Here is a 26823-nt window from a genome sequence, read left to right on the forward strand (position 1 = left end):
ATATCACACACTTAGTTTAATTCCAAAGCTTTAAAAACACTGCTGGCTGCACTGCTATTCTGAGTTCATACACGTACAAAATCTCATTAGAGATGCTTTTCCATTAGAAAGTCAATTTAGCATTGTAATTGACCACAAGAATCTAGACTTTTGGGGGTTTACCCTCAGACGTGCGTTTAAATATATCTTACTGTTCGCCGAGAAAAGAGGATGATGAATACATTGCAATGTCACATAACTATGATATACATAGAAAAGGTATAGTGCAATATTGAAAACAGTGCACTATCGTTGCTTACTATGAATGGATAATCTCAACAATTCCACATGTATTAGAAACAAATATACTCCATTACTGTATAAAAAGCTATGAAGAAGCATACCGTAATATTCACATGAGATGAGATGTAAAGGAAATCACTGAAAAAGCTAGAGGTTATTCACTGTAGATGAAACTAGTAGAATAATCTCATGTGCATGGAATATATTGAGACATGCAGATTTCTTCATTTCATGTATATACCATTGAAGACTTGCTTATGAAAAAATTATTACGGATCCAAAAATCTACTGCTATTCATTCTATTTGCATGTACTGTGAAAATATCCAGGTTTTTTGTCCAGAAATTAGTTATGAAGAACCCAATATGGTAGCCAGAGGCAAACTTCTGGCAGGAAAAACAATAAAAAGAATTTTTTAAAAAATAACACTTCTGCAAATCAAAACTTTTTGCAAAAGGAAAGGTGAAAATATAATATTCACAATTTATACTAATGCTTCTAGAAAGGAATTTGGGTTTTTCTTCTGGAACCAGAAGGTTCTGCTGGAAGTAATAAAGCTGATTTAGACTAGTGAAGGTTTCATGCTAGACTTCCATGTAATTTTGTTGAAGGATAAAATAAAATTCTCCTACACATCTGGGTAAGTTAGTATTCTTGTCTTCTTTTTCCAAAGATAACTGTAGAAGAAACCATCAACATGAAAGTAGAAAGCATAAGTTGGATAATCATAAAGCCTTCTGAAAACAGAGAGAATTCAGAAACTCTGTATTCAACAGCACCTTAAATGAAAGTCAAAGGTATCAGTAGAGGAACTTTAGAGGAAGCATAGTATCTCTGCATCTTCGTTTCTTTGGGAGGTAATGAGCCATCTCCACAGTAAACATCAAATGAAACAAACCACAACTCCTTGAATTCCTTTATATTCCAGGAAGAGATATGCAAGAATGAATTCAAGTTCTACCAGCCTAAATTAACTGCATTTCACTATTTGACTGGTCAACCAGTTAACAAATCAGGCAAGTCAGATGCCATTTGAGTTATAAGAGAGGTTAAGCATCAAGTTTAAAATGGATGTCTTTTCATTTTCATATTTACCTTTAGGTCCTTTGAACAACTTGATCTCTACCACGGTCTCCAGAATAGGTCTCCTTCGACGAACATACAATCGTACTATGGAGCCAGCTTCTTTTAGGGCCTCCACAGCTTTGCTGTGTGAGACTTCTGACACGTCGACCTCATTCACTCGCAAGATGCAATCGTTGACCCTACAAGAAAAACGAAGAACCACAGATACTAAATGCTTCAGCTGTTATTTTGGACCAAACAGAGTTTTGTCAGTAGTACTGTAAAATGAAGAACACTTCATTAGGGAATCTGCCAGATGACAGATTTAATACGATATGCTTCATCAGCAATGAGACAGAAACAGAACACTTAGTCCCTCCAAAAGACAGAATCATAGAATCACAGAATGCCATGGGCAGGGACACCCTCCACTAGACCACGTTGCCCAAAGCCCCATCCAACCTGGCCTTCAACACTTCCAGGGATGGGGCATCCACAACTTCTCTGGGCAACCTGTTCCAGTGCCTCACCACCCTCACAGGGAAGAATTTGATTCAAACTAAAGTCTACCTAATCACCCACATCTACCACCCTCCTTCATAAATCGGGATCAGATCCGCTAGAGTGATAGAAATGAGTAATAAACAACTTGTCTTTACAGACTCCATTAAAACACTTTGCACTAAACAATATAATCAAGTTACAACGTTCATGCTGCATGCTATTACTACTACAGTTGCTCTTAAGGAAATCAGTTGATTTAATTTAATACAGAGAGACAAGTAATTGCTCAAATACCTCCTTAAATCTCTCGTATTTCTTCATCAGAGCCAAAGAATTCTAAGTTGTCAAAGTAAAAATGCTGTCCTACACAAAGCAGACAATTTAAACCAGAATGTTTCATGCTGAATAATTTGAGTATATTTCTTTCTTTACATTTTCACCACTGACTGTAGATTCCAAGATCTGCTTTGTGGTAATAGCATCTGTTTTTCATAGAATACTAATAAAATTCCCTCATATTCTTACTATGGGCATTTACTACATTATCTGAGGATGAACTAATATATTCACCCTCAAAATGGCCTGGTTAGATGGAGTAGTCGTCTCCTTATCTGACAACTTAGTCCAAGCTCGAAAGGAAATCTACACCTTGAGAGCACTAAAATCCATCTCCAAAGCAGTAGGCTAATGACTTAACTACTGGGCCATCCTTTCTTTGCAAATGAGGGTGAGAAGAGCAAATTCCAAGGAACTAGATGAACTGAGACTTTATTGTTCTTATGAGAAGTATATTTATTATGAGATGTCTCTAAGTATTTTGGGTACAGAAGAAAAAGGCATATGTAAATGAGTGTGCTCTTCTGCATGTCTCAAAGGACAATCAGCAAAGAAAAGATGGGCTGCTAAAAATATTCCCATTTCCGCTATGTTTCTATACATAACTATCAACCATCGAATGGTACTCTTTACAGCAAAAGAACACTTGAGCTGGGTATTGTTCAGGAATCTTAACACATGAAAGGAGAATGAAGCTTCACCAAAAGTTTCTCTGAACTCTGAGAATTTAGGTTGGATTCTTGTTATGTTCTTGTGCTGCTGTTTTTGCTTAAACCAAAACAAAACAACAAAAAGACCACAACTATTTGAAACCAAAGACCTTCTGTGTTATCAGCCTTTTAGAAGAACACTTCCAGGATAAAATGGTGATAGCAGTCTTTAGCTGGTAACTTGTTGAACTTGGAAAGGACATAAAATTGACACTTTCCTTCTGATAAAAACTATTGTATTGCAAAGTTTCCAGTTTACATTCAATGGTTGGGTTTGCTGCTTTCCTACAGTGTCAGATGTATTAATTTTCCCAATGTTTAATTGTGTGGTTTGGCTGTCAAATTAGTAAGTAAGTGCTATAATATAAATTGCTTTATTCTTTTAAATAAATGATGAATACATCCTGCTAGTGCTTCCCACTCAGAAAGGTAATAATTATGTCAAAGCTGCTATTCTTTCTATTAATACAACGATACAGCTGATTCTTGTCAAATTTATGACTCTCATTGTTGTCATATCTGAAATACAATTGGCTATACCATGCTTAATGAACAAACGATAGCATCCTCACCATTGGATGATTATGAAGATGAAAAGGTGGGAAAAGATTATAAAAACACTAAAAAGGAGGATTACATTTATTTTGTTTTCATATAGTCTGTGCCCTGCATTGATAAATATTTATATTACTAGATAATCCTACCTACTGAAAAGCTCTCATAAAGGCCCTAGTGATGCCTCCTGACAAGGGAAAAAGCATGTCTTTGGGAGAAAGTCAATAAACAATATGGAATTAACTTGCCAAAATTAGTGAGCCACACACCTCCATTTACTGAAAAAGCAAGACCCTTTGGAAAAAGACAATTACACTCCAACAGAAATCTCATCTTAGTGTCTAAAATTTGGTCTTTTAGAGTTATCTACTTCTTTAAAACATTAAGACTGCCTTTAATAAATCATACACAGATTACTACTGCTTATGTAGGATGGATATAAGAGTGAGAAACTACAAAGCTGATCCAGTGATAGAAATACTTTCATACAAAATATTTTTTTTGTATACAAATACAAACTTTGTCAGTGTAGAAGGAGCAGGGCAAGAATTATCCTATCCAGTCTGCTATGACGAACACATCCAGTGCTAGATACCCAGCTGTACCCTTCTGAACCTGTAGGCTTTTTTTCTCCTCACAAAGAACAAGACGAGGTTTTTAGTTTTCATAAATAAAAGAGCTAAACTACTCAAGAACATACATGCACATGCATAAAAGCGTGCATGTGCACACACACATATACATGCCTATAGAGTTATTCAGATTTTAACACAATTTTTTGGAGGGCATGCTGACCCACTACCAGATCAACAGAATGCAATGATCTCAGGGGTCTACAAATATTTGTTGAGAATATTCAGACCTCTAAACCTAAATGACATAAGCTGGTGAGCCGACCCTAACCTTAGCCATAATGGCTAAATGATTCTTTTATCATTATTAATCTAGAAACTGCAGAATCTTTTTTTTAAATTGAGAAACATAGAGCATTTGGAAGATAAAAAAAAAAAAAAAATCATTATTCACTAAAAAAATAAGAGAATGTCAGAGAACAGAATAAAACAAGAAAGCTGAAGCAATACCTCAACACACAGACTGTGATGTCATATTGTCCTCAAATCTGTGCAGAAGGTTTTCAGGCCCAATACTTGGCACAGTTGTTACTATCTAAAGACAGAAGTCTGTGACAGTGGGCTTGGGATACTTTTTCCTTCTATTTAAACTTTTCCAATATAGTTCCTACTCTGTAAAACTCTGCTCTTTTAGTAACCTATAAATGCTGCAGTGGTACAAACCTAAAATAATAATAGCAAAAAAAGGCAGTAAATCCAGTTTAAGAAAATTCTTTCGGATGATCAAGTGTATGGTGCTATCACTTAGAGGCAAAATTATTTTGCCCTTGCAAGCAGCTCTCCAATGTATTTTCCCAGCTTCACTGAGATATTCCTGTGACAATTATATGGTGAAAGTGTATTGAAGTTGATACGTGGATTCCTTTCCCCATTTGTCTCAAAATCTTCCTAAGGCCTGTAGGTGGGTATACACTGTATGTAGAAGTTAGTTTCAGGCACAGTTTCAGACCTGTGCCAAGGAGGAGATCTGCCTCATAATCCAAGATAGTAATACACAAGTCCAACAAGAGAGATCCCTGTAGTTTCACCAATACCTACAGTAATTCAACACAAAAGGAATCCAGGCAGGAGGAGAATTGTTCCAAGAAGGCTTTCCTTGTTTCCACAACAAGATACCATAAATATTTTTTTTTTAATATTAAAGCATTTATCTAACAGTTGCAGCACTTTTAAATTATGACCGTTCTACCTGTAAACCTTTACAACATATACTTCTTTGACTAAGGTCTATTCAAACAGTTATTTATTGTAAAAATTTCTAATGAACTGTAAAAAGTTCTAATGAGAGAGAAAACAGAAAAGGAAGTTGTGTTCTATGCAATGGCTAATGACTTTTGCAACAATTAAGAAAATAGAGGAAATTCTATTTTCTCTAATTCTATACAAAAACAACCATTAAAAATTATTCTTCAGATGTAGAACTTTAATTGCTAAGATTTAACAATATAATCACAGCATCTGCCAATGATACAGGTTCACAGAGTTTTTGACTAAATTTACTCATGTTTCAATGAAAAGCAACATGTGACTAGAAGTATTTTGGAGACTGCATGTGCTGTGCTGAAAAAAAAGAAAGTGAAAACATGTTCTAACTATATTTTAAAAGAACATAAGCCTAAAAGCAACGTTCACACTATTGTTTCCTATAAAACAGAGGGACTTCATATCTCAGTTCAGCACAGCTTGTAAGTCTCTGATTAATTTTTGAGGTATACATAATCCTATTTCTATTTTAGCCAAAATACTCAAATGGAGACTTAACATTATGCATATACTTAAATTTATTCAAGTCCATAGAATCACCCTTGCAGGTAATGGCCAAATCAAAATGAGTTAGGCAGCTCTTCTAAAGTATTTAGGCACGCTGTCTCATCTAAATACTTTAACAAAATGGATACATTCTACAAGACTTTTGTAGATTAATTCAGATATGAAGGACCCTGAATCATAAAATACAGAATGCATGCTATAATCATGCCAAGACAGTTACAATTAATGCAAGAAATATGAGAGACTTTGCCATTAAGGGGACAGGTCAGGGACACAGATGTTTACCAATAGTTGTTGCTATCTTCAAAGCAAATAAGGGGTTGGATTAATTAAGGAAAATTACTATTCTTTAAGGGCTTATTCCAAGTCTGTTCTAAACCTGAATACCTTCATCTGAGTTTCATGTTTACTGTTTTCAATAAACTGTGCAGACATCCTTGAAAAGCTGCTAACTGTTTCAGTCAAGTCGTAAGTAAACAAGATGAGTATGATCCTTAGGCACTTATTAGAAATATAGTAGGTGACAACTGGTAACGATCATTCTGTTCACGGGTTCTGTGCAATACGGTGCCCTGAAGAGAAACCCAAAGCAGGCTAGTATGGCAGCAAAGAGCCCCAGAAGACCAAATGGTCCTGCCAAGACGCATTAGTCCACTTGCAGCTCCCTAAGGGAGCTAGTTGGAACCAACTATGGACTCAAGAACAATTTGTGCTCCATGGGACAATGTCATGACACTAAAAGCCGCAGTAATCCACAGGTTTTCGTTATCATCCAGACACCTCCAGACTAATTGGCAGTCTATTAATGGAACAGCCCTGCTTCTCACAAATACAGTAACCATACTTTCTATTGCAGAATGGCCAACATTAATAGATTATTTCTAAGCAAATTAGTATTTTTTTTAGCTGCCTTCTCAGAAAAGCTTAAATTGATATGGACTTTATTTATTATTTAGTTGAAGCTTAGAAATCAAGGTAAAAATACTGTTATTAAGGGAGAACCAGTGCAAAGCTACAGAATATATCAGGTAGATATATACCTCCATATATTAGTACGGAGGAATCAGGTAGACAACAAAAGTAAGAGAGAGAAGCACTAAACTTTCACTTTGTTTCTTTGCTCCTGCTTTGTCGAACGCTTTTAGCCAAAGTTTCCCTAGAAAAGGGTTAATGCTTTCTTTCTTCAGAAGTTACAAGAACACAGCCCTTTAAGCAGGAACACAAGATTACAGGTGACAAGCTGAAAGGACTTATTATTATCCTTTCTTCAAGAGATCAGTGAATAATAATATAAATACATTATCTGACTCTAGGAGAATCATTCTAGTCCATCAGTTAGGGAAGACTGACTCTCCCCTACTTTTTGTTTTTAAACTCTATAGACACCCTTCCTATCCCATAGTAAGTAAAATTTACAGCATACAGTGATAAAAAAATGTAATTATTGGTACTGGTCCAGATAATTTATTTCCAAGAAGAATAAATTATTATTTTTTAAAATTCCAACTAAGAATTCAGAATAAAGGATCTCAAATTTACTACAGCAATCTTCAGATCTGTCTTTCCAATTAGAGAATATAGAGTGAAATCTAAATGCCAATGATATGTGTGTACCACAGGGCATGCTGTTTCCTCAGGTATAATGATCCTTAGACACATGATCCAATTTCTGTAGCAAATTCACATATACCCTCAGGCCCCTTTCTGACATTGTAAAGTAGTATAAAACTACTGCTATGTCCAATTTAAAAATAAAGGTATAAAACTTAGCAGTAGAAGAAAATTTCTGGCTATTTCTGGAAGATAGAGAAGTTCTAGTGCTTATGAAAATGGCTGATAAAGGTACCAGCCAATCCTAACTCAAAATTCGACACTTACGTGCTTTATAATGAAATTCCATAGAATTCTCATAGAATGGTTACTGGCTGAAAATAATACTTGATAAAAGTTATGATTTTTTTTTTTGGGGGGGGGAAGTAATTTATGAATAATACTGCAGAGTTTGAACCAAACTTTATAAAAATGTGAAATCCTCGGGACTGATTTTGATTTAAATAAATGTGTACATATCGGTGCAATAAAATGGTAACCCAGCAGTATTTAACATGAAGGCATTATTTGAAGCATCGAATCTAACCTATGCTTCTAGGAAGAACAGAATTTTCCTTGGTTCTAAGGAAAGTAAGTAAGGTCTACAAACAAATGTTGCATTTCTGAGAGAAAAAAAAAAATATTTCAGTCCTCTGAATTCTTTAGCAAGTGGCATTAATCTATCACAATGAAATACATTGAAAAAATATAATCTTTGCCTCCAGAATGTTGGCCTGGTGCCACCCCAACTCTTCCTATGCAACCTCGAGCAGCTCACTTCTTTTTTTCATCATCTTCAAATAGAGGATCAAAACCCCACCTGTGTCCCACTTCCTTTGTCTCTTGTTTACAGTCTAAATAAACTTTCCAGAGGAGAGTCTACACCTTCTCGGCTCACTTCAAACAGGGACTAACCCTCAGTGCAGCCTCTAGGCATATGCAGCATAAACAACAGATACCCAACAAAAGCAGGTCCCTGCCTCTTCCTGGCTGCATCCACCCTTGTAACCAGTCTTCCGAAGTGAGAGATGAAGGGCAAACGCTTCCACCACGCACAAAGGTTGTGCTGTGTGAGTGGTTGTGCGCGTGCAAAGATGGCAAGCAAACTCTTGCACAGCATTCCTGTAAGCAAATACACCCAGACGGATGCTTTCTCCACCTGCATTGGCAAACCAGTTTCGGTGTGTTGGCTGTCGGGAGCCTGAAGGCTGGCGCACGGCTGAGCTAACAAGTCTTGCTGAAAAGCAGGGTGTGCTCGTTTAAACCTAGTGCCCTGCTTCCACAGCCTCAAACTGGCTTGATTGTCAACCCAGAGACTAAAATAAAAAATCCTACAAATGTTTTTGATTTAAGTATATGTGTAGATTTTACCAAAACATAATGGAAACCCAGTCTGGCCTTCAGTATACCACCAGCCTTCAGCCCACAGCTGCCAGCATGAGGTTTTGGAAGGTGACCCGAAATTGTGTTAGCTGCCCCCACAGCTCATTGTTTTCTCCTATGTATCTTTGCAGTGGTCTTGGCATAGAAAAGAGCCATCTATCTTTCCAAGAAATAAGTCAATCTTTAGAATGTTCCCTCGTAAATGACAGAATGCAAAAGAGGCAGCGGAGCAGCAGAAAAAGCCTGGGCACAGAAGATCCAGGTGACTCTCTACTGATCGGTGCAGTGTCTTGGCCACTTTTCTGATTCCCGCGTCCAGGACCCACTAGCACGAAGTCCTAGTCCTTGTCCTCCAGAATGTTGCATGAGAAAGCAAAAAGGACAAAGGAAATTCCTTCTTTGTATACCAGGAGTCCAGACATGGTTTGGCAGGTAGAAATGGCTACTGTAATGCAGTCAGAAATTTCAGATCACATCCAGGAGGGCTTAAGGTCATGCCAGCGTGACTTGCAGGTGTGCTACCAGAGGACTTTAAGCTTTATTTGACTTCCAGAACAGAGACTGGAGACCAAATTGTCAGGGAACAATTCAAAAAATACTTCTAAATTTCAGAATGTTTTATTGCCTGAAATGACTGTGTGTTTCCATATCCTGTTAATGACGTGACCTTGCAGAGACCCGAGACACAACCATTACAGCTACCGAACTGTTGTAAGACATTTACATTTATTGTCCTTCACTACTGCTCTAGTTAGTCATGGATTTTTTTTAAAACAACAGCCACCTTAAAGAAATGTCAATGTATTAAAGGGTCTGCATAATAGTAATTGAATTTGAAACGCAAGTGGCTGGTAACAATATCAGTAAAATATTAGCGGAGCAGCTCCTTATCAGACACAGCACCTCTTTATCCCACTCCCTATGTTTCATTTGACTCTAATTTCTATTTTTGAAGTTGCAAGTCAGAAACAGACAGCATACTGCACTATATAATTAGGAATGAAAAAGTCTCTGCAGCCTTTAAACTGTTAGAAGAAAATATATTTAGAAGCTTGAATATATTCCTATTCACAGTTTCAATAGAGGACGCATCAGCATTTGCTTTTTTTTTTTTTTTAAAGGTCTTAAACTCAGCTGTAAGACTTCACTCCAGGCACAAACTTGGCTAAAAAGCAGTTTATCTTTTGTTTAAAATACTTCAGATCATTTCTGCATTCTAGCCTAGTTCTGAGAACTTCCTGCGGCTAGGCTGGGGCTCTCCTTTTGTTAACCCTTTCCGCCACACTGAACAGATCCTTTTATCCTTTTAGGCAGTATGCCTTTATCACAGGGCGTCTGTTTATTTGGGAGTGTTTATGTACACTGCTTGGTTGAAAATACCCACCGAGCTAATATCTAGAATCCAAGAGAGGCTGAGCCCAAAGACAGCTCATGTAACATCGAATTGGCAGAGTGAAATCCCATGCAGAGATACCCAAGCCAGTTGAGACACTGACAGAGTAGATCTAGCACGGAAATCCACCCGGATCGATGTTTTCCATATGTCTACAGCCAATTACGACAGGTAAAGGGCCGTATTAATGCAGCTCTGCAATGCCGAGCTCATTTAGCACTAGCTTGAGTTCCTGCGCATCCTGCCATGCAGTGATTGATTTCAAGAGGGGGCTCATTAATGGCTACCAACAGGAATAAAGATAGGAAATAGAAAAGAACAGTCACAACCCTGCAGTGCAAAACACTCTCCCTCCCATAGATTAAAATCAGAGACCTTGGCCCCTGGCAGCAAGATTGCTGCAGAGACACACAACTAGGCAGCAAGGCAAAGACAACCATCAGCCAGGGCTGCAGAGAGCCACCCAGCTTAACCTGACCCACCACATCCCCACCGAGGGCCAGGCGGCTCTCACAGAAATCTGCTGCTTATTAGTTTCATTTGTTGTCCTCAAATCCTTTCATTAGTAGAGGTAGCAAACATTACTCCCTGGTCCTTATCTTTCTCTCCTGTATTTAGGAAACAGGACTTAATCTCTTACCTCTCGTAACTGATTTTTCATCATTAGAAGAAAGGCCCTGCTAGACAAACTCTTCAAGCCAAAGGCATATAGCTGAACTACTGGTAACACTGATTTAATTTCAGAGATGGAAACACCACCACTCATCTTTCTATTTATCTGAATGTCTCTTGGCTGTAACACCTACAGATTTATAACTGAACACCGGGAAAAAAAAATGCCGTTTGAGTCAAAGTTGGTTTTATTATGTTATTTCTTGATAAAAAATGACATTGGTTTATGCTGAATAAATTTTGCAGTCAAGCCAAAAATAAATTTCATTCCAATATGCTTTGAATTAAAAATAGAATTGAATAAAATAAAATAAAGGTTAGACAGTCAGGGAAACAAAAATCAAAATAACAATCTGCTGTCTTATTATGCAATATCATCTCCTAGAAAAACACTTTAACTACCTCTGCTTCCATCACTGATGCTGTTGCACTTTGTAAAATGTAATGCTCTTAAATTGCAGTCAAAATCTCCCATTATCCAGGAAAGCATCCTCAATCACAAGACTAGAAAGAAATTCTGTCTCTTGCTTTGACTTGATAAAATTGTTAAATATATTACAGAAATTGTAATAACAACAGAAACTAATGCAGGTGCATTTAAGATTGCTGCTGAGCAATGCTCAGGACATCCATAGAGAGAAGACCCTGGTCCACCACCCCTACCTGACTCTCAAAACAGCACGCTCACTGCACGGTTGCTCTGACCCAATTAAGATTTACTTGTCTTTGAAGAAGTGAAATAACTTTGGAAGGAAAGAATAAAATACATTGATTTCATAGACCCTCCAGTTTAATGTTCTAATTACTCCTCTGGAAGATGTGGGCTCATGTTCTCCAGAGAGGATGGTGAATGCAGGTTCCCTTCAGAGGAGAGCTGAAAAGTGATTTTGCCACTACTTTCGTGAATGAAGGAAGCCCCGATTTACTCTTTTTCCTTTGCTACTGAAAAGCAATTTGGACCTCAGTGTGTATCAAATAATGTTTTCTCAGCTGTAGTATAGTATTCTGAAGTCTTTTTAGGCCTCAAATTTGTAGATAGCAAATTTTTATGCAGTGATGCAGCCAGCAGTCCATTGAGAAATGCTCATAGGGCAAGGGAGACTTAAAAAAAATAGCTTATTTAAACAATTACAAGTCAAATAAAGAAACTGTATAATTTCAATAAATTGCCACATATATTGAGAACTTCCAAAAATTACTGCCAAATGCAGTAAGCATTTGTATTTTAAATTATTGATTAAAAAAACCCCAACTTGGTAAGTAATTAATCCGAGACAATTCTTAGCTGTAGGAGTGAATTTGTTGCTAAAATTTCAAAACTAATACTAATTTCAAAATCAATAACTTGACCTTATTATTTTTATTTGAAGCTATATAAAAGCTGAAGCTTCATAAACTATAGGAATGCTCACTGCATGCTATTGACTTGGTATTAGTTAAAATTTACTCATGATGACCTCATGCAGCATGGTCAATAATATCCAGGAGCTAAAAATGGTTGTAAATTCCACATCAACTCCAAATATCATTCCCTGCATCCTCACCTTACCAAAAACAAACAACATACAGTTAAAATTTCTCACATATCTGCTGGAAGGTTGAGTCAACAACACCCCTATAAAAAAATGCCATTCTTGTGTCTGATAAAATTCAGAGACATTAAGGATGCTCCACAGACAAAGCCAATGCAGAGTGAGGAGAGAAGCAAAACTCTGCTTGGTTTAATGCCTCCCAGAAGAGCCTCACCTCCTTACACACACTTTGAGAATGGGAAGTAGTTATTAGCTGATGGTAGCTGGTCTCACAGGGTGTAGCTATACAGGGTTGAGGGAGGAGTAGCTAACACCCATTTGATTTGCACACAGACTCAAGCATAAACTTTTAGAAAAGTCAAGTCTAAGTACATCTGTAATAGGAGGATCTCTCCTGTATTTTCTTTTTTTTTTTCATCACAAACATCCAGAAAGCAGAATGATATCCTGTCTGTGTATAATACTTTTGGAGGTACAGCTGTTCTAAATAATTTATAATGAAATGATTTTCTGCGACATCAAGCCTTCAGTTATTGCTCGGCTAGCATAACTCAAGGCAAATTAACTCTCTTTTGCTAGGTAAGCCACACCTATAGTAATTTTGTAGAGTTTACGATCTTTCACTTCACAAATTATTCTTTTTAAAATACCTCCTGCATAGGATAGACTCCTCTCCCCGCAGCGTAAGTCACATCATCTTCAAGCAGAGTTAGGGACAGTGAGACACAAACGTATGTCAAGGTAAAGCTGCTGGGTTGGGGACGAGCCCTCCCCTGTGCCAGACACACCAGTATAAAACACAAATCAAAACACTTCTCTGCCCATAAAAGACCATTTTGTTACTTAACAGACCTGAGACTTCTACCTTAGCTTACTGGAAATCAAGTACGACTTTACTAAAACCGATAGATTTGAAATAGTGCAGAACAGACACAAGCGTGAGGTGATGGGGGGCAGTAGCTCCGCCAGATAAAGTCAGCAGTCCCTGGCCAAACGCCCGGTTAGCAATCGATCCGGCAGTAGGCCCCACAAGCCCATGTTTTTGCTTAAATGTTTGCGTTTGATTGCGAGCTCATGACAGCAAGGGGAGGACAGAGGAAGCAGACAGTTAAGTGCAGGCAGGAGAGGGCAGGGAGGGCAGGGGGAATGCAGGGGGTGGGCAGGACACTGGGGCTGCAAGAGCTCCAGAAGGCTTCCCTGAAATGGGCTCTCAAACTTGTGTCAAATTTTCTTTATTAACCTCCTTCCCAGGATCTATAGCCACTACTATTTCCTTTTTCTATATCCCCCTCCCCAAATTAAGTTGCTTCTCCCACCCTGCATTTCTTCTCCCTCTACATTTCTCATCCGGCTCAATCCTCAGCTTTGGTATCCCTTGCTCTTACCACATTTTTCCATTCCTCCGTCCGTTCTCTAACTCCCCAGTTATCCTCAGTCTCTCTGGGTCTCGTCTCCCGCCACTGCCATGTACGATGCTTTCCTTCTGAAACTACTCCCACTAGCAACCGCGCGCTGAAGCTCCCAGCACATCCAGCCTCTGTCGGCAGCTCGGCTTGGTCTGGGCGGCTCTGGCAGCCGGCGGAGGGAGCAGCCTCTAATGGTGGCCAGAAGGAAAACTTCTGCTCACGGAACAAGTATTCATGTCTGCCCTTCAAAGCCAGAGGCCAAAGTGGGACAGCGGTGAGGCGAAGAATGAGAAAAACAAGGTGTAGGTAGCTGTGGGGTGTTGTGAGAGGAAGGCGTTAGGATAAAGGAAGGGGAAAAGAAAAACAAAACCCTGTAAATTCTGAGATGAATGAAGGCACCAGGAAGCTGCAAAGCTCCTCCCAGCTGCAGGGCTGCTCTGCAGGCAGCGGGAGATGCCCCAGGCCAGGCTCTGTAGGTGTGGTACAGGGCAGGGACGGCTTCCCAGCCCTGACTTACCCTCCGAGCCCGCCGGTTCAGCTGGCTCCAGCGCCATGCGGGGGCTTCGAGGCCCAGAGCCCAGAGGAACAGCAGCTGCCTCGGCCCGGCCTCAGAGAGTCCCAGCCGGTTCCTTGGGCCTGAGATACGCTTTGCCTGCGAAGTACACCAAACTACTCGGTCGATCCTCACCCGTGGTTACAACCCTCCCAACTGACACTAGCACCGTCTGAAGCATAATCAGGTTTGTGCAGGAAAACCAGTTACAACAGATAACCCAGAAGGCAATTCCAGATTCAGTATTTTTACAAGCACTTTTCATCTGGGGCTCTCAAAGTGCTTCGCAAATATGAACTCGTTTTAAGCTTCACAAGAACCCCCGTGAGGCAAAGATAATGATCACTATACCCATTTTACAAATGGGGAAACTTTAGCACAAAAGAAGAAAAGTGTTGCCACAGATCAGGCATAGCAAGTTCAAAACAAAACTAAGCAGTCCTGCCTCCCAGGCGCTTGCACTAACAAGTAGAAAACCCTCCCTTCTGCTCTGGTTTGATTGAGAATAGCTATTCCAAACAAGTTGTAGCATTAAAAAAAAAAAAAAAAAAAAAAAAATTAAGGAGGAGAAAACATGTAGTTCAAGTTCAGTAAGACACTTCAGCAGCTTCAGAGCATCAGTACCATTAGGCTACACACTTAACATAGAGATAGCTGCAACTTTGAGTAGAATGCAAATAGGTTAAGTAGAAAAAAAAAAAAAACCAACCTTGCTTTTTTGTAATGATATGATTCAGAGCAAAATGCACAATGGCACGATGTAAGCAACACATCCAAACAAAGTACTCGCACATCTTGCAAGTTTGTTATTAAAACCCGCATGTCATGGGGAAATAAATAGATTTAACCCCCCTGCTCTAACATCCACAGTAAAAGCAGAGCAAGGAATATGACAACAGTGATGAGGTACTGTCAGGAAATATGCCTTGGCTAAAGTGTGAAAGGCCAAGTGTTTATTCGAACTACAGCTGAGAGTTTTGACAGTGTAGGAACAGACTGTCTCACTGGCTATTAATTAGCATTACTTGTTTTGGCTGTCAGAAGCAAAAAGTCGACTAAGCTTTTTCTTAAAAGTTTTAGAATCACATCTTTGCTGGTTATAAGGAACTTTTTTTTTTTTTTATGATAGCTTAAGTCAGTTCCTTTTTCATCCAAAATTTTATTTTCAGCTTCAATAGGAATTGAAGGAAACGAAGAATTCAGTAGTACCCCAGAGGGTTACACCTGTCAAATACAGGAACAGATGTGAAATATTTTTTCCTTGAGTAACGTTAGACTCCATTGAGAGCTGATGATTTCTAAAGTATGTAACCACAGAAGGCTTCTTAATCCAGATAAATTATCACTGAGCTATTCAAGTTCATAACTGCAGTAGCAGTGCAAACATGCTGATGCAATAATCACTTGGATTTGTCTGCATGGTGCTGTTGTGCTGCTGCAGCACTCTGGGGCAATTGTAATTTCAGGCAGGATGGGTACTAAAGGAACTCTTGGGAGAGACACCTCTTAACCAGTTCAGTACTGTTGCATGAAATACCTAGTGCAGTGGGCATTATAGAACTGCAATGTATCTAAAGTCCTAATAGCACACTACTTTGCTTAAGAGGTACTCCCAAGCAGTGGCTTCAAATAGCGGGAAACAGCTCAGAAACTTATAGGGGGAAGAAACTGATCCTTCGTGTTACAAAAGAAAACTTCTACAAAAATGTCTGTCACTGCTGTCCATAAAGAGGCCCGTAAAATTCACCAGTTTCAAATACCACAAGGCAGAGAGGTACCTTTTCCTTCCTGTTAAATTCTATTCTCTTTACCTGAGAATTCAGCTGTTAAAACATAATTTGCCTCTCCTTTCTTGCACTGCATAAGAGAAATTTTACAGCCTACCAAATTATTTTCAAAATAGGAAGAGCAGAAATATGATCAAATTCAGAGACATGCTGGGGGTCTGCAATACAAAATAAGAAATGTAAACTTCACATAGGAAGAAAGAAAAAAAAAAGGATTCAGCTAAAGAAAAGTGAAGTGGTGAAAGCAACAGAAAAGATAAATACATGGTAACATATTCCATGGGTGAAAATAAATTGATAATTTCAAACTTGAGTCATAGTAAGCCATTTTCAACTTTAAAAATAATGTATGAAAATGGATTTTGATTTTGTGACCTGCCTTTTTTCATGTAGATCCCCTGTGGTAATTCTATCTTTTTTCTTTATTCCACAGTAACTCAAAAAATGATATGCACAGATGCACAGACAAACAGAGTTAATAAGATCAAACTTCCTAACACAAACCAGGACAGAGTGAGCAGTCAATAATTCACGATCTAATTTATGACTGTCTGCAAAGCAAGCATGTTTTGCCTAATGGGGTGAATGTCTCTTTATTAACTTACTACTAAATTATGTACTGAACTAATAGCATTGTCAGAGGCCTGTAAACAGTGCAGATATGAATCAGTGTTTTGTGGCAGCACTGTAATTATAATAACATCCTGAACAAGCTTTATGCCATTGCAACAACACACATAGACCTGGTACTGATAGGCTTAATACAAGATCAAAAGTTAACAAACAGGGACTTAGGCAGTGAATCACAAAGCAGACACACTCCTGTTTTGATATATAATGACGGTGAAATAAAGCCAGTTGGATTGTAAAGAACGTGATCTCTCCTGGGAATTGCTCTTCACATTAATCTGAAAAAGCCCCTATTTTTTTCCTATTATCACTCCCAATTCACTTCTCACTAAGCAATCTAGAGCTGCAGATTGATACCAACAGGCAACAACTGTGTGCCTGCTGCTGCTGGAGGGATTTAAGTTTCAGAAGTTTCATTAGAGGCAAAGCACTGTCAGCACAGCCCATGGGGCAAAGGCTGAAGGGAATCCTTTATCTAGCCAGCTCTCAAGTGGGGACTCATTTCTGTTTCCTCTTCTCCATTCCTTCTTTCCTTTGAGTTTCTCAGATAAATGGCACACAATAGTTATACCAGTGTGTTCCTTAATTCCAGTTTTCAAGCTTTCAGCAAATAGCATGAAACTGTAATACTTCCTCTCTGTTTCATCTTTCGTAAAACACAGAAATACTTTTAAAAATCTGATCAGAATGCAATCTGTACCTTTAAATTAATTTTTCTTAATTTTATTTTTTATTAACAGAATTTGCATGAGAAACGGTCTTATCTTCAGAGTTCCTCTCTTGCAACATATACCTAGCTAAATTTGTAATCTTTTGACACATCAGAGTGGGTCAGTTGACAACTGAAGGGAACACAAATCTAATTTGTTTAAAACCTTTGCTGGTAGGCATGTAACTGAAGCCTGTAAGGCACAGAAATATGAGAGAAGGAATCACTATTCTATTCCAAGCTTTCTCCCTGATTTACTAGATGACTGAGGGCAAGTTATTTCAGTTCTTGTCTCCTCCTATTAGCATGTGTATTATGCTTCTTTCCCCACATCAAATCACTTTGAGAGCTGGGGGAAAAAAATCCAGTGGGACTAACTATTATGGTGATGGTAGAACAACACAGCATGCCTTAAAAATGCTGCAGTTTCACAATCCTGAACCTCCTGACAGTCAGCAATTAGAGTAATATCAGGAAATGCACATTTACAAAGGAAAGATAAACACTGCACAGCCTTAGTAGTTTTTAGTCTATGGTATTCAGATAGCTGGGGGTATGTGTGCTGTTTCTGATTAGTCTGCCAAAGATAACTCACAATCAATCTACTTTCCTCGACGTGTTTAAGTTGTCCTTACAAATATCCACACTCCTAAGTAAAAAAAATTGATAGGTTCACAAATGGAAAGAGACTGGAAACCAGTTTCCTAGAAGAAAGAATGAATGAAACAGCTACAGGTCCAGGCAGCTTACCAGGGCAGTGTGCCTCCAGGCGCCACCACTTTCTTCCCTTTGACTCACCCCTCACATCAACCCTCTTTCCTCTGGAGTACAGCTTAGGCTCAAAATAACCTCTGATACAACATTAACCCTTGAAATTCAAGCTCAAGGCCGTACAAATCTCTCTCACAGTCCTGGGAGTAAACTCATTCATATTCAGTCACATATGCAATAACTGATTTTTGAATCACAGGTGCAGTAAGATTCCTATGACCAAGAGATTGGTATAAAACATAGGATTTGAATACTTGTTCTATCCAAGACTCTTTTATTTATTTTTTAGATCCCGAGACCTTTTAAATTTCACATTTTCAAAATTGCCTTCACAAAAAGGAAAAGCGTATTTTTTGATAGCAATAAATAAGGAACCCATATGACCCACTCATTCCTGTAGACAAAGTTGTGAGAAAAATACCTCCATCATAAGATCGGAATTGGAGTGTGAGAAACTATAAACAGAAAAAATGATTCTTGACTCACAACAGTTTTGGTTTATGATTGCTGAAAATAAATTCATGTTTTGGGAGTCTCTGCTTTTTTTAAACTTAGTTGTAATTGAAAGCTTTTCATTATTCTTTTACTAATGCTTTTTTTTTTAATCAAGTTATACCACTATGCTGTGCTTCTAGTTCCATAAGCTGATCACTCTTGTTTTTGCAGAGTATGATGAATTTTTTAGATGTGTGTTGCCTTTTAGAAGCCAGAATTTCACTTCTGATCAATAAGTGTCAATAGAAGGAACTGCTGAGATAGTATATTGAAGTTCTTTGCTTTATCTAGACAATTGAGCCAACCACTGTATTTTTTTCTCTGACACAAACACAAATAAAACAAAAGATGACACTGAGCCATAAATTACTAGTATTCTCTTTCTTTCAGAGAGTAAAGGAAATCTAAATTCAGAGCCTCTTTATTAAAAAGTAGATGTTTGCCCATGGACAACTGACATTTGTGAGATAGAAGCAGCAGTTTTTATGCATCAAAAGTCTTATAAGATCATACTGTTGAGAGAAATTCTCCTTCAACTCAGTGGGAATGGTTGCTACTTCTGGTTGCTACAAGCTTCAAAGAAACATGGTATGCGGCATTCAGAAAAAACCTAATTTTCAGTTAGTCTCAAGTATATTATATTCACATTTAGCTAATCAATCAAATCCAAAATTAATTCTTTTTTTATTCCATGAAATTATTTACTATACATTATTTACTATGTATGAAATAATTTTCTCTGTATTAAACGGACATCATAAAAGATTCCACAACTTTCTGCATTTTGCAAGATTAGGAGTGTACCTACCTAAAATCTGAACTGTGCAGTGTATTGGTTCTTATACCAGTTCCGGAAGTCAGTGCATTTCAGGGAGGGTAGTATGTAAACATAGTAGCGATTACTTCCTCAAGGGGAGCAGTGGAGGGGGAAGTGCTGATCTTTCTCTGGTGACCAGCGATAGGACATGAGGAAACGGAATGAAGCTTCGTCAGGGGAAATTCAGATTGGACATTAGGAAAAGGTTCTTCACTGAGAGGGTGGTCGGTCACTGGAACAGGCTCCCAGGGAAGTTGTCATGGCACCAAGCCTGTCAGGGTTCAAGGGGCATCTGGATGATGCTCTTAGCCATATGGTTTAGTTTTAGGTAGTCCTGTGAGGGGCAAGGAGTTGGGCTCGATGATCCTTTGATCCTTATGGGTCCCTTCCAACTTAAGATATTCTGTGATTCTCTGCTTCTGTGATTAATAGTTGAAAGTTCAAGAAGTCTTTCAAAAACAGGAACATTTTCTTAAAATGCATGCAGTCTAAAGTGGCTGATAACTTTTACTATTTTTTAAATAGAGTTATGGGCCATGAAGCCATACAAACCCACACTATGCATTGTACCTACTGTCAGTAAAAGTACTGTTCTCCACTAAAGGAAAAAACACCAGGAACTTAATCACCCTTATTCCAGTCTCACGTACAGGTTTGATATGTAAGAATAATCTACAGAATCAGAGAAAAAATCAGGTTGGAAGGGACCTCTGGAGGTCATCTAGTCCAACCTCCTGCTCACAGCAGGAGTAACTTGAAAGTTCAATCATATTGCTCAGGACTTTGTCCAGATGAACTTTGAATCCCCCTGAAGACAGAGATCCCGTAACCTCACTGAACCGCCAATTACAGTGCCTTCCTACCCTCATTAAAAAGGTTTTTTTTCCTCAGACCCAATTGGAATTTCCCTTATTGCAACATGTGACTGTTGCCTCTAGTCCTTCCTCTGTGCAGCTCTGCTGACCTCCATGCTGGCCTTCACTGCTGCTAGGGCACACTGCTGACTCCGGTGCAAATTACAGAATCACAGTATCATATAGGTTGGAAAGCACCTCTTGAGATCACCTCATGAAATGCTCCCCGCTGAAGCATGGTAAGCTAGAACGGGTTGTCTAAGAACACGTCTGGTCAGGTTTTAAATATCTCCAAGGATGGAGACTGCACAACCTCTCTGGGCAACCTGTGCCCAGAGTCAGTCACCCTCACAGAAGAAAGTGTTGCCTGATGTTCAGATGGCATTTCATGTGCTTTGTGTCCATTGCTTCTTGCCCTGTCACTGGTCGCTCTGATGAGTCTGGCTCCTTTGTCTTCATACCCTCCCATCAGGTATTTATACCTGATATTTATGTACTTATAACTATAAATTACCCACCAGGACTCCCAGGTCCTTCCCTATAAAGCTGTCTTCTAGCCTGCCAAGCCCCACCCTCTATTACAGTAGAGAGTTACTCCTTCCTAGGTCGCATTTGCTTTTGTTGGACTTATGTGAAGCTCTGGTTGACCTACTCCTCCACTTGTCAACCCATACATACAGGTAAAAGATTTGCAACGGTCTGTAGCATCAAATCCATTTCTTGCAGGTCACTTTTATAATCTTGCTATTTGAAGAACTTGACTCAGCTGAGTTAGATCAAAGGAACTTCACATTAAATACAGTAAAAGTGATTTTACATGATTTTATGATTTAAAACCAGACAGTAAATTTAGAAGCCAGTTCAAACAGTCCATGCTGCTGTATAATAAAGAGTGTCTACAGGCAGAGTCTGAGACAAAAATGGACACCAGAAAGTATATAGTTTTTCTGTCCTTAAACACCAATCTGGCATTCTCAGGCTATCGCTGTTCTTGGCAGATGTTACTGCATGTTGATCTTTTGTTCCTATAGAATGGCCTTAGCTGATAAAGTCTCAGTTATGTAAATTAATTATCATGTAAGTCAGTGGAGACTGCCCCAGGATGGCTCTTCTGTTCAGTGGTGTATCAGTAATGATCACTGATACATACATTTTCAGGTGTCCTAAAACACGACAGGATTGTCTTTGCTAGCATTGTAGCAAAGTGAAACCCAATTACCAGATAAAACAAGGAAAGGAGGAATCTTCCCCTAGGAAAAACATTGTGAAATAAAATTGTCTCAGCATCAAAACCTAAACCCTGTTTATATAGAATTCCAGACAGAATATTTTCTTGGAAATCATAGTGAGGTCTTTTGAATTATTTCTGCCGTTTCACTATAAGATACTGAAAAAGCAATCTTCTGTAACATTAAAGCATCATGGAAGTATACAGCTTGTGTTTGACCTTAAGAGTGGGAAAGATGGATTAGTCCAAATTTTATGTACTACGAAGTTTTAGAAGAGCTGGTGGGCAACTGAGGCAGGAAAAAAAAGCCCCTTTGAGCATTGAGGAGCATACAGAATTCCAGATGATACTCCATATAATAATTAATAATGTGATATTTACCTAAAAATTTTGAGATTTTTCCTGTTATTTAGTGTAAAACTCATAAGATTAAGTCAACTCATTTCCCTAATGGCAGTTAGAGAAACATATTTCAAGGTGCTTGCAGGTTTCTTTGAAGTAAAAAAGTTCTGCAGATCCAATTTGAACTAATTGCAATCAGATATTCAGTATTAACAAGAGAAGAGTTTTGTGTAAACTGTGTTTACAAATGAAAACAGAAAAACAACCACGCCAAATATATGCTTATCAATTATAACATTTTACTTCAAAATGTGCTAACAAATACTACACTCTAAGAATATTAACTTAGTAATAAAATGACTATACTTGTACTACTAAACTTTTATTACAAAACACAAAGTTTGCCAGGTCCAATCTTAATATAGATTAACGAATTGCATTAGTATGCTATCTTTTGGGGGTTTAGAAGGTCTGTCTAAGACCTTTACAACACAGTGATTACTAAATAATCATGAGTTAAATTTGCAGTAGTTAATTAGTATAGCAATGAGTTACGAAATACTTGATTTCATACGAGGATAGCATGACAAAATACTGGAATGGCTTCTGTCTTTTTAATGGCTTAAACTCGAAAAACTTTCACAAGTAATTAAAAACTCTACTAAAAAGACATTATTATTTTTTGCAAGGGATTCTTTCTTATTTGTGGAAAGGCAGATGCAAGTTTAAGATCCCCTTATGCTGTTCATCATCTCAAATTTGGTAGCGTGATTTCCAAATACCGGTGCTTCCTCATGTTCTGCTTTGCATGAAGCTCATCTGGCCCAATGCAGACATTTACGATATAGATCACTACAGCTGAAATAGTTGAAGAAAATCCTTTTCATTTGAGTCACCAGTGAAAATATAGGCCCTTTTGAGATGTGATTCTTCTGTTCTATTTTAGACATTGACTTTTGGATGAGATGAATCACAACCTAGAAGTGCTTAGGTTTTTCTTCACTACTAGGCGGCTCTAAGATGACTAGCTTAGGAGTAGATCACAGAATCACAGAACAGCAGGAGTTGGAAGGGACCTCTTGAGATCATCTAGTCCAACCCCCCTGCTAGAGCAGGATCACCCAGAGCAGGTTGCACAGGACGGTGTCCAGGCAGGTTTTGAATCTCTCCAGAGAAGGAGACTCCACAACCTCTCTGGGCAGCCTGTCCCAGTGCTCGGTCACCCTCAGAGTGAAGAAGTTTTTCCTCCTATTGAGATGGAACTTCCCGTGTTCCAGTTTGTGCCTGTTGCCCCTTGTCCTGTCACTGGGCACCACTGAAAAAAGTCTGGCCCCTTCCTCTTGACATTCACCCTTCAGATATTTATAAGCATTGATAAGACAAGATAGGTGCATTTTAGTCATAAAATTATGCGAGATTATTCCTACTCCTTTTGTCTACAATCTTATTTAGACTGTAAATTCTTCAGGCACTGCCAACCACCATGACTCTTCATCACCATCACAGTAAAAATAAGAATAATTTCCAAAATAAAATTACTAATCTAGTGTAAGAAATATCCAAAACTTACTCTAAAAGCTGGCCAACTTCCCCAACTTTTAACTTTGAATTAAAGGAAAAGGCTTTGGCAAAATGTTACCATTACCATCTGGTCACATTTCATGAATTTTAGACCATCTGTTTTTGGCAAAGGCTCCCAGATCTTAAATTCCAGTGCTGAGATCATGAAAGCTTCAGAATTTTATCCCAAGTCTTTCCAGCTAACTAGCCTTTTTGGAGCATCAGTAGGCTTCACGACTGACAGATGAGTGGCAGTGTCTGTGATAGACGGAAGCCTTTCTGCATTCAGTCCATAAGGAAAGAGAAGCACAAGCAATTCTGTGGTTCCTCTTGTTTAAGAGATGTGCTACCATGTATTTGAGAACCTCAAGTGACCTGTGTGTCCATCTCAGGAGCTACACCAATAGACTACTCTGGAGGTGACTCAGAATATAGAGCATAGCCATCACCTCCTCACAGAGCAAGAAAATGTTTGGAAACAGAGGTAAGCACACCTCACTACTGCAGTCAAATAACAGGGCGCGTCTACAAATAGCTATGACTATTTAGCAGTGGCTCTGTAGTTTGGGAATTCTTCATGGCCTTAATATATAACATCAATACATAGTTCTTCAGCCACGCACATACAAAGACCAAGCAGAGACAACGTGCATGCTCATATGCCTTTTTCCTCTTCCTGTCCCCATTTTGCCTTTTGTACTAAATTAAATGACTGGTAAAAAGACAGAGGTGGCACCAGGAAATGCCCCTCTACACAGGACTTTAACCTTATTCAGTTGCTTTAAGCTGCTTAAATCAACTCTCCTGCCTTAGCAGAGAGGAGACTATAGTCATGTCATTTACTTCCCCTGCCCCCCTGAAAGACCTAGTTTGCATTTGACTCCTAGAGAATAATTTATAATAATGATGCATTTTGTTTCCAAACATACATAATTAGTCGGTTTTTACCTGAGTCTTCCATCCTCTGCTGCAGCTCCTCCTGGTATAATCTTAGTTATGAATATCCCAGGATCATCCCCAATGTGTGGGTTATCTGTTCCTCCAGCAATACTGAACCCCAGGCCGGAATTCCCCTGGAAAAAATTTAAAAAAAAAAAAAAAAAGTAAATGCATCACCAGATGCTAGATTTCTACAGAATTTATTTGCAGTGCAGGAACAAAGTATCCTTGCTTCTTAAAGGAAGCACTTTATTTGGCAACTCCATGCTTGAAGGCAGGTGACTCAGAAAAAATTGTCAGTTAAAGGACAGAGGCTGCAAATGCAAAGATTTCCCAGAGTTAATGGCAGAGTTAATGGATGCTCCTACAGAAGCAGGATTTGACCTAAATTTAATTGTTTTCAAAAGCAGTCACATAAATTAGCATCTGAACTCCAATATGAATTTATCCAAGTCAATGAGAGCTAGAGGCTAAAAACACTTCAGAGCTTTGAAAAAAGACTTGAAAAACCACTGCCATTTATAAACAGAAACAGCGAATAACATTTAGCTCTGCAGTATTTTAGCACACCATTTTCTGTGGAAAAGTGATCATTGTTCAGATTCACATGCTTTAAAAAAAAATAAAAATCCACAAAACGAGACTATTTTTTTCATCTAACTGGTTTGCTAGAATGAACTATTTGAAAGACACAATATGAGGGTCTACTCAATAACCCTATTATTGCTTCTACTACTTGTGAGAATATCATGAAAGATAAATAGGCATATACACACATACAGACACTTGCATCTTAAGTCACTGTTTTTCACATACAATTCAAACCCACAATTCTAACCCATTTTTAGAAGTATCTATTAGTTATTATGGTCTTCTGTAGAAACTCACATTTATCAGAGACATTCTTTTGAATAAATTCAATGCAATACTTGATCCTTTAAGTCTCTCTCATCCCAAAGTATTTTTGTAATAGGTATTTAGGCTTACCACAGTGATACAAGACTATTGATACTGCAGAATATGCACACTGCTGCGGATGAAATATGTTCAGGGCACTAAAAATACTTTTCTCTTATTTCACTCAACTTCTCAGATCATTGGGAGTTTGTTTCCCTCACTCCTACTTGCGGACAGGTATCCAGTTCAGTCCTAGTGAGAAGAGTTACTAACAAAAATGGCTTTTTTTTCTCTTTTTTTTAATTGAAATAAAATCTCATTTCTGCGTTTTTGAACTGTGCTTCAGTTAGTAGGTCAGGCATGCAGTGCATTTTGTGTGCGAAAGCCTGCGTGTTGCCTGCCTGCAGCATATCAAATTCTCAATTCTGTTATCAGTATTCTACATTCACGAGCGATGCAGTTCTCATTACTCAGGAGATGTACATGCAATCTGCAGCTCTACTATCAGCATATAATTGTGAATAAATTTTCAGTACTGAACTAATTTATAATCCAAGGAGAAGGATTTAGGACTACACATATCTTAATGCTTCTCAACTAGCTATAATATGAAAAACATTATAATACTGAAACACTCTGTATAAATTTTCTGTAGAGTTAATAAACATCTCCAAGCCAGCATTATAAATCTTTGATTTAATCTCCCTTTCATCATTAGGATCATCTCTGATTCAGGTTATTTTCCCAATATTTTAACACATGGCTAATTATAGAGTGCACTCTACACCAACATGCACTCTAAAAATACTTTAAGAATATTTTCCTGTAAGTTTTTCTATATGTCATACTATTATTTAAGCTAATCTTCCAACTCATAATAATGAAAAAATGTGTACTTATACACACTTCAGAAAGCCTGGAACAAAAGCCTTAAAACACTACTAAATCCAAGGACAAATTTCTAGAAAGTTGGAGTAAGTAATACATGATTTTTAAGGAAAAAACCCCCTCTAAAAATTAAACTAAAATTGTTTGTTTTGTTCTTCACTCCAAAGAGATTTAAAAAAAATATGCAATAATCTTTGTTTCTGAATAGAGATGGATTTCCAAATCCCCAAAACCTACTATTGATAGGGAAATAGGAGGAGCCGGGCAGCAAGGAGAAATTTGGACATATTTTTTAGTTGGTTAGGGAACACAAAGAGCTATATCATAATAAAAAAAGCATTCCTGAAGAGCTTTAAAAACTCTCAAAGCTTGCCTGTTATGTGGGGTGTGCTTAGCTGTTACAGTTCTTCACATAAAGTTCATTAGATTTCTTAGCAGGAAATAATTTCTGAAAAGATTTCACACTTTCCCTGCACTCTTTTTCCTCCTACCATACTTTTTTTCCATTAACTTTTAAGAGCTA

The 26823-nt window shown here is 38.2% G+C and overlaps 1 protein-coding gene across 27 annotated transcripts in view; it reads right to left on the reverse strand.

Annotated features, from left to right (window-relative positions):
• DLG2 (discs large MAGUK scaffold protein 2) overlaps window positions 1-26823 on the reverse strand; it is a 1060789-nt gene that overhangs the window by 334597 nt on the left and 699369 nt on the right. For all 27 annotated transcript variants that reach the window (XM_075742480.1, XM_075742449.1, XM_075742451.1 and 24 more), the window contains 2 exons: window positions 24525-24649; window positions 1378-1547 (listed from right to left, as the gene is read on the reverse strand). In XM_075742480.1, the coding sequence (XP_075598595.1) occupies window positions 1378-1547; window positions 24525-24649 (295 nt within the window). The remainder of the gene's footprint in view (window positions 1-1377; window positions 1548-24524; window positions 24650-26823) is intronic.

Source organism: Balearica regulorum, chromosome 1 (genome assembly GCF_011004875.1).
Source record: "Balearica regulorum gibbericeps isolate bBalReg1 chromosome 1, bBalReg1.pri, whole genome shotgun sequence".
Lineage (NCBI taxonomy): Eukaryota > Metazoa > Chordata > Aves > Gruiformes > Gruidae > Balearica > Balearica regulorum.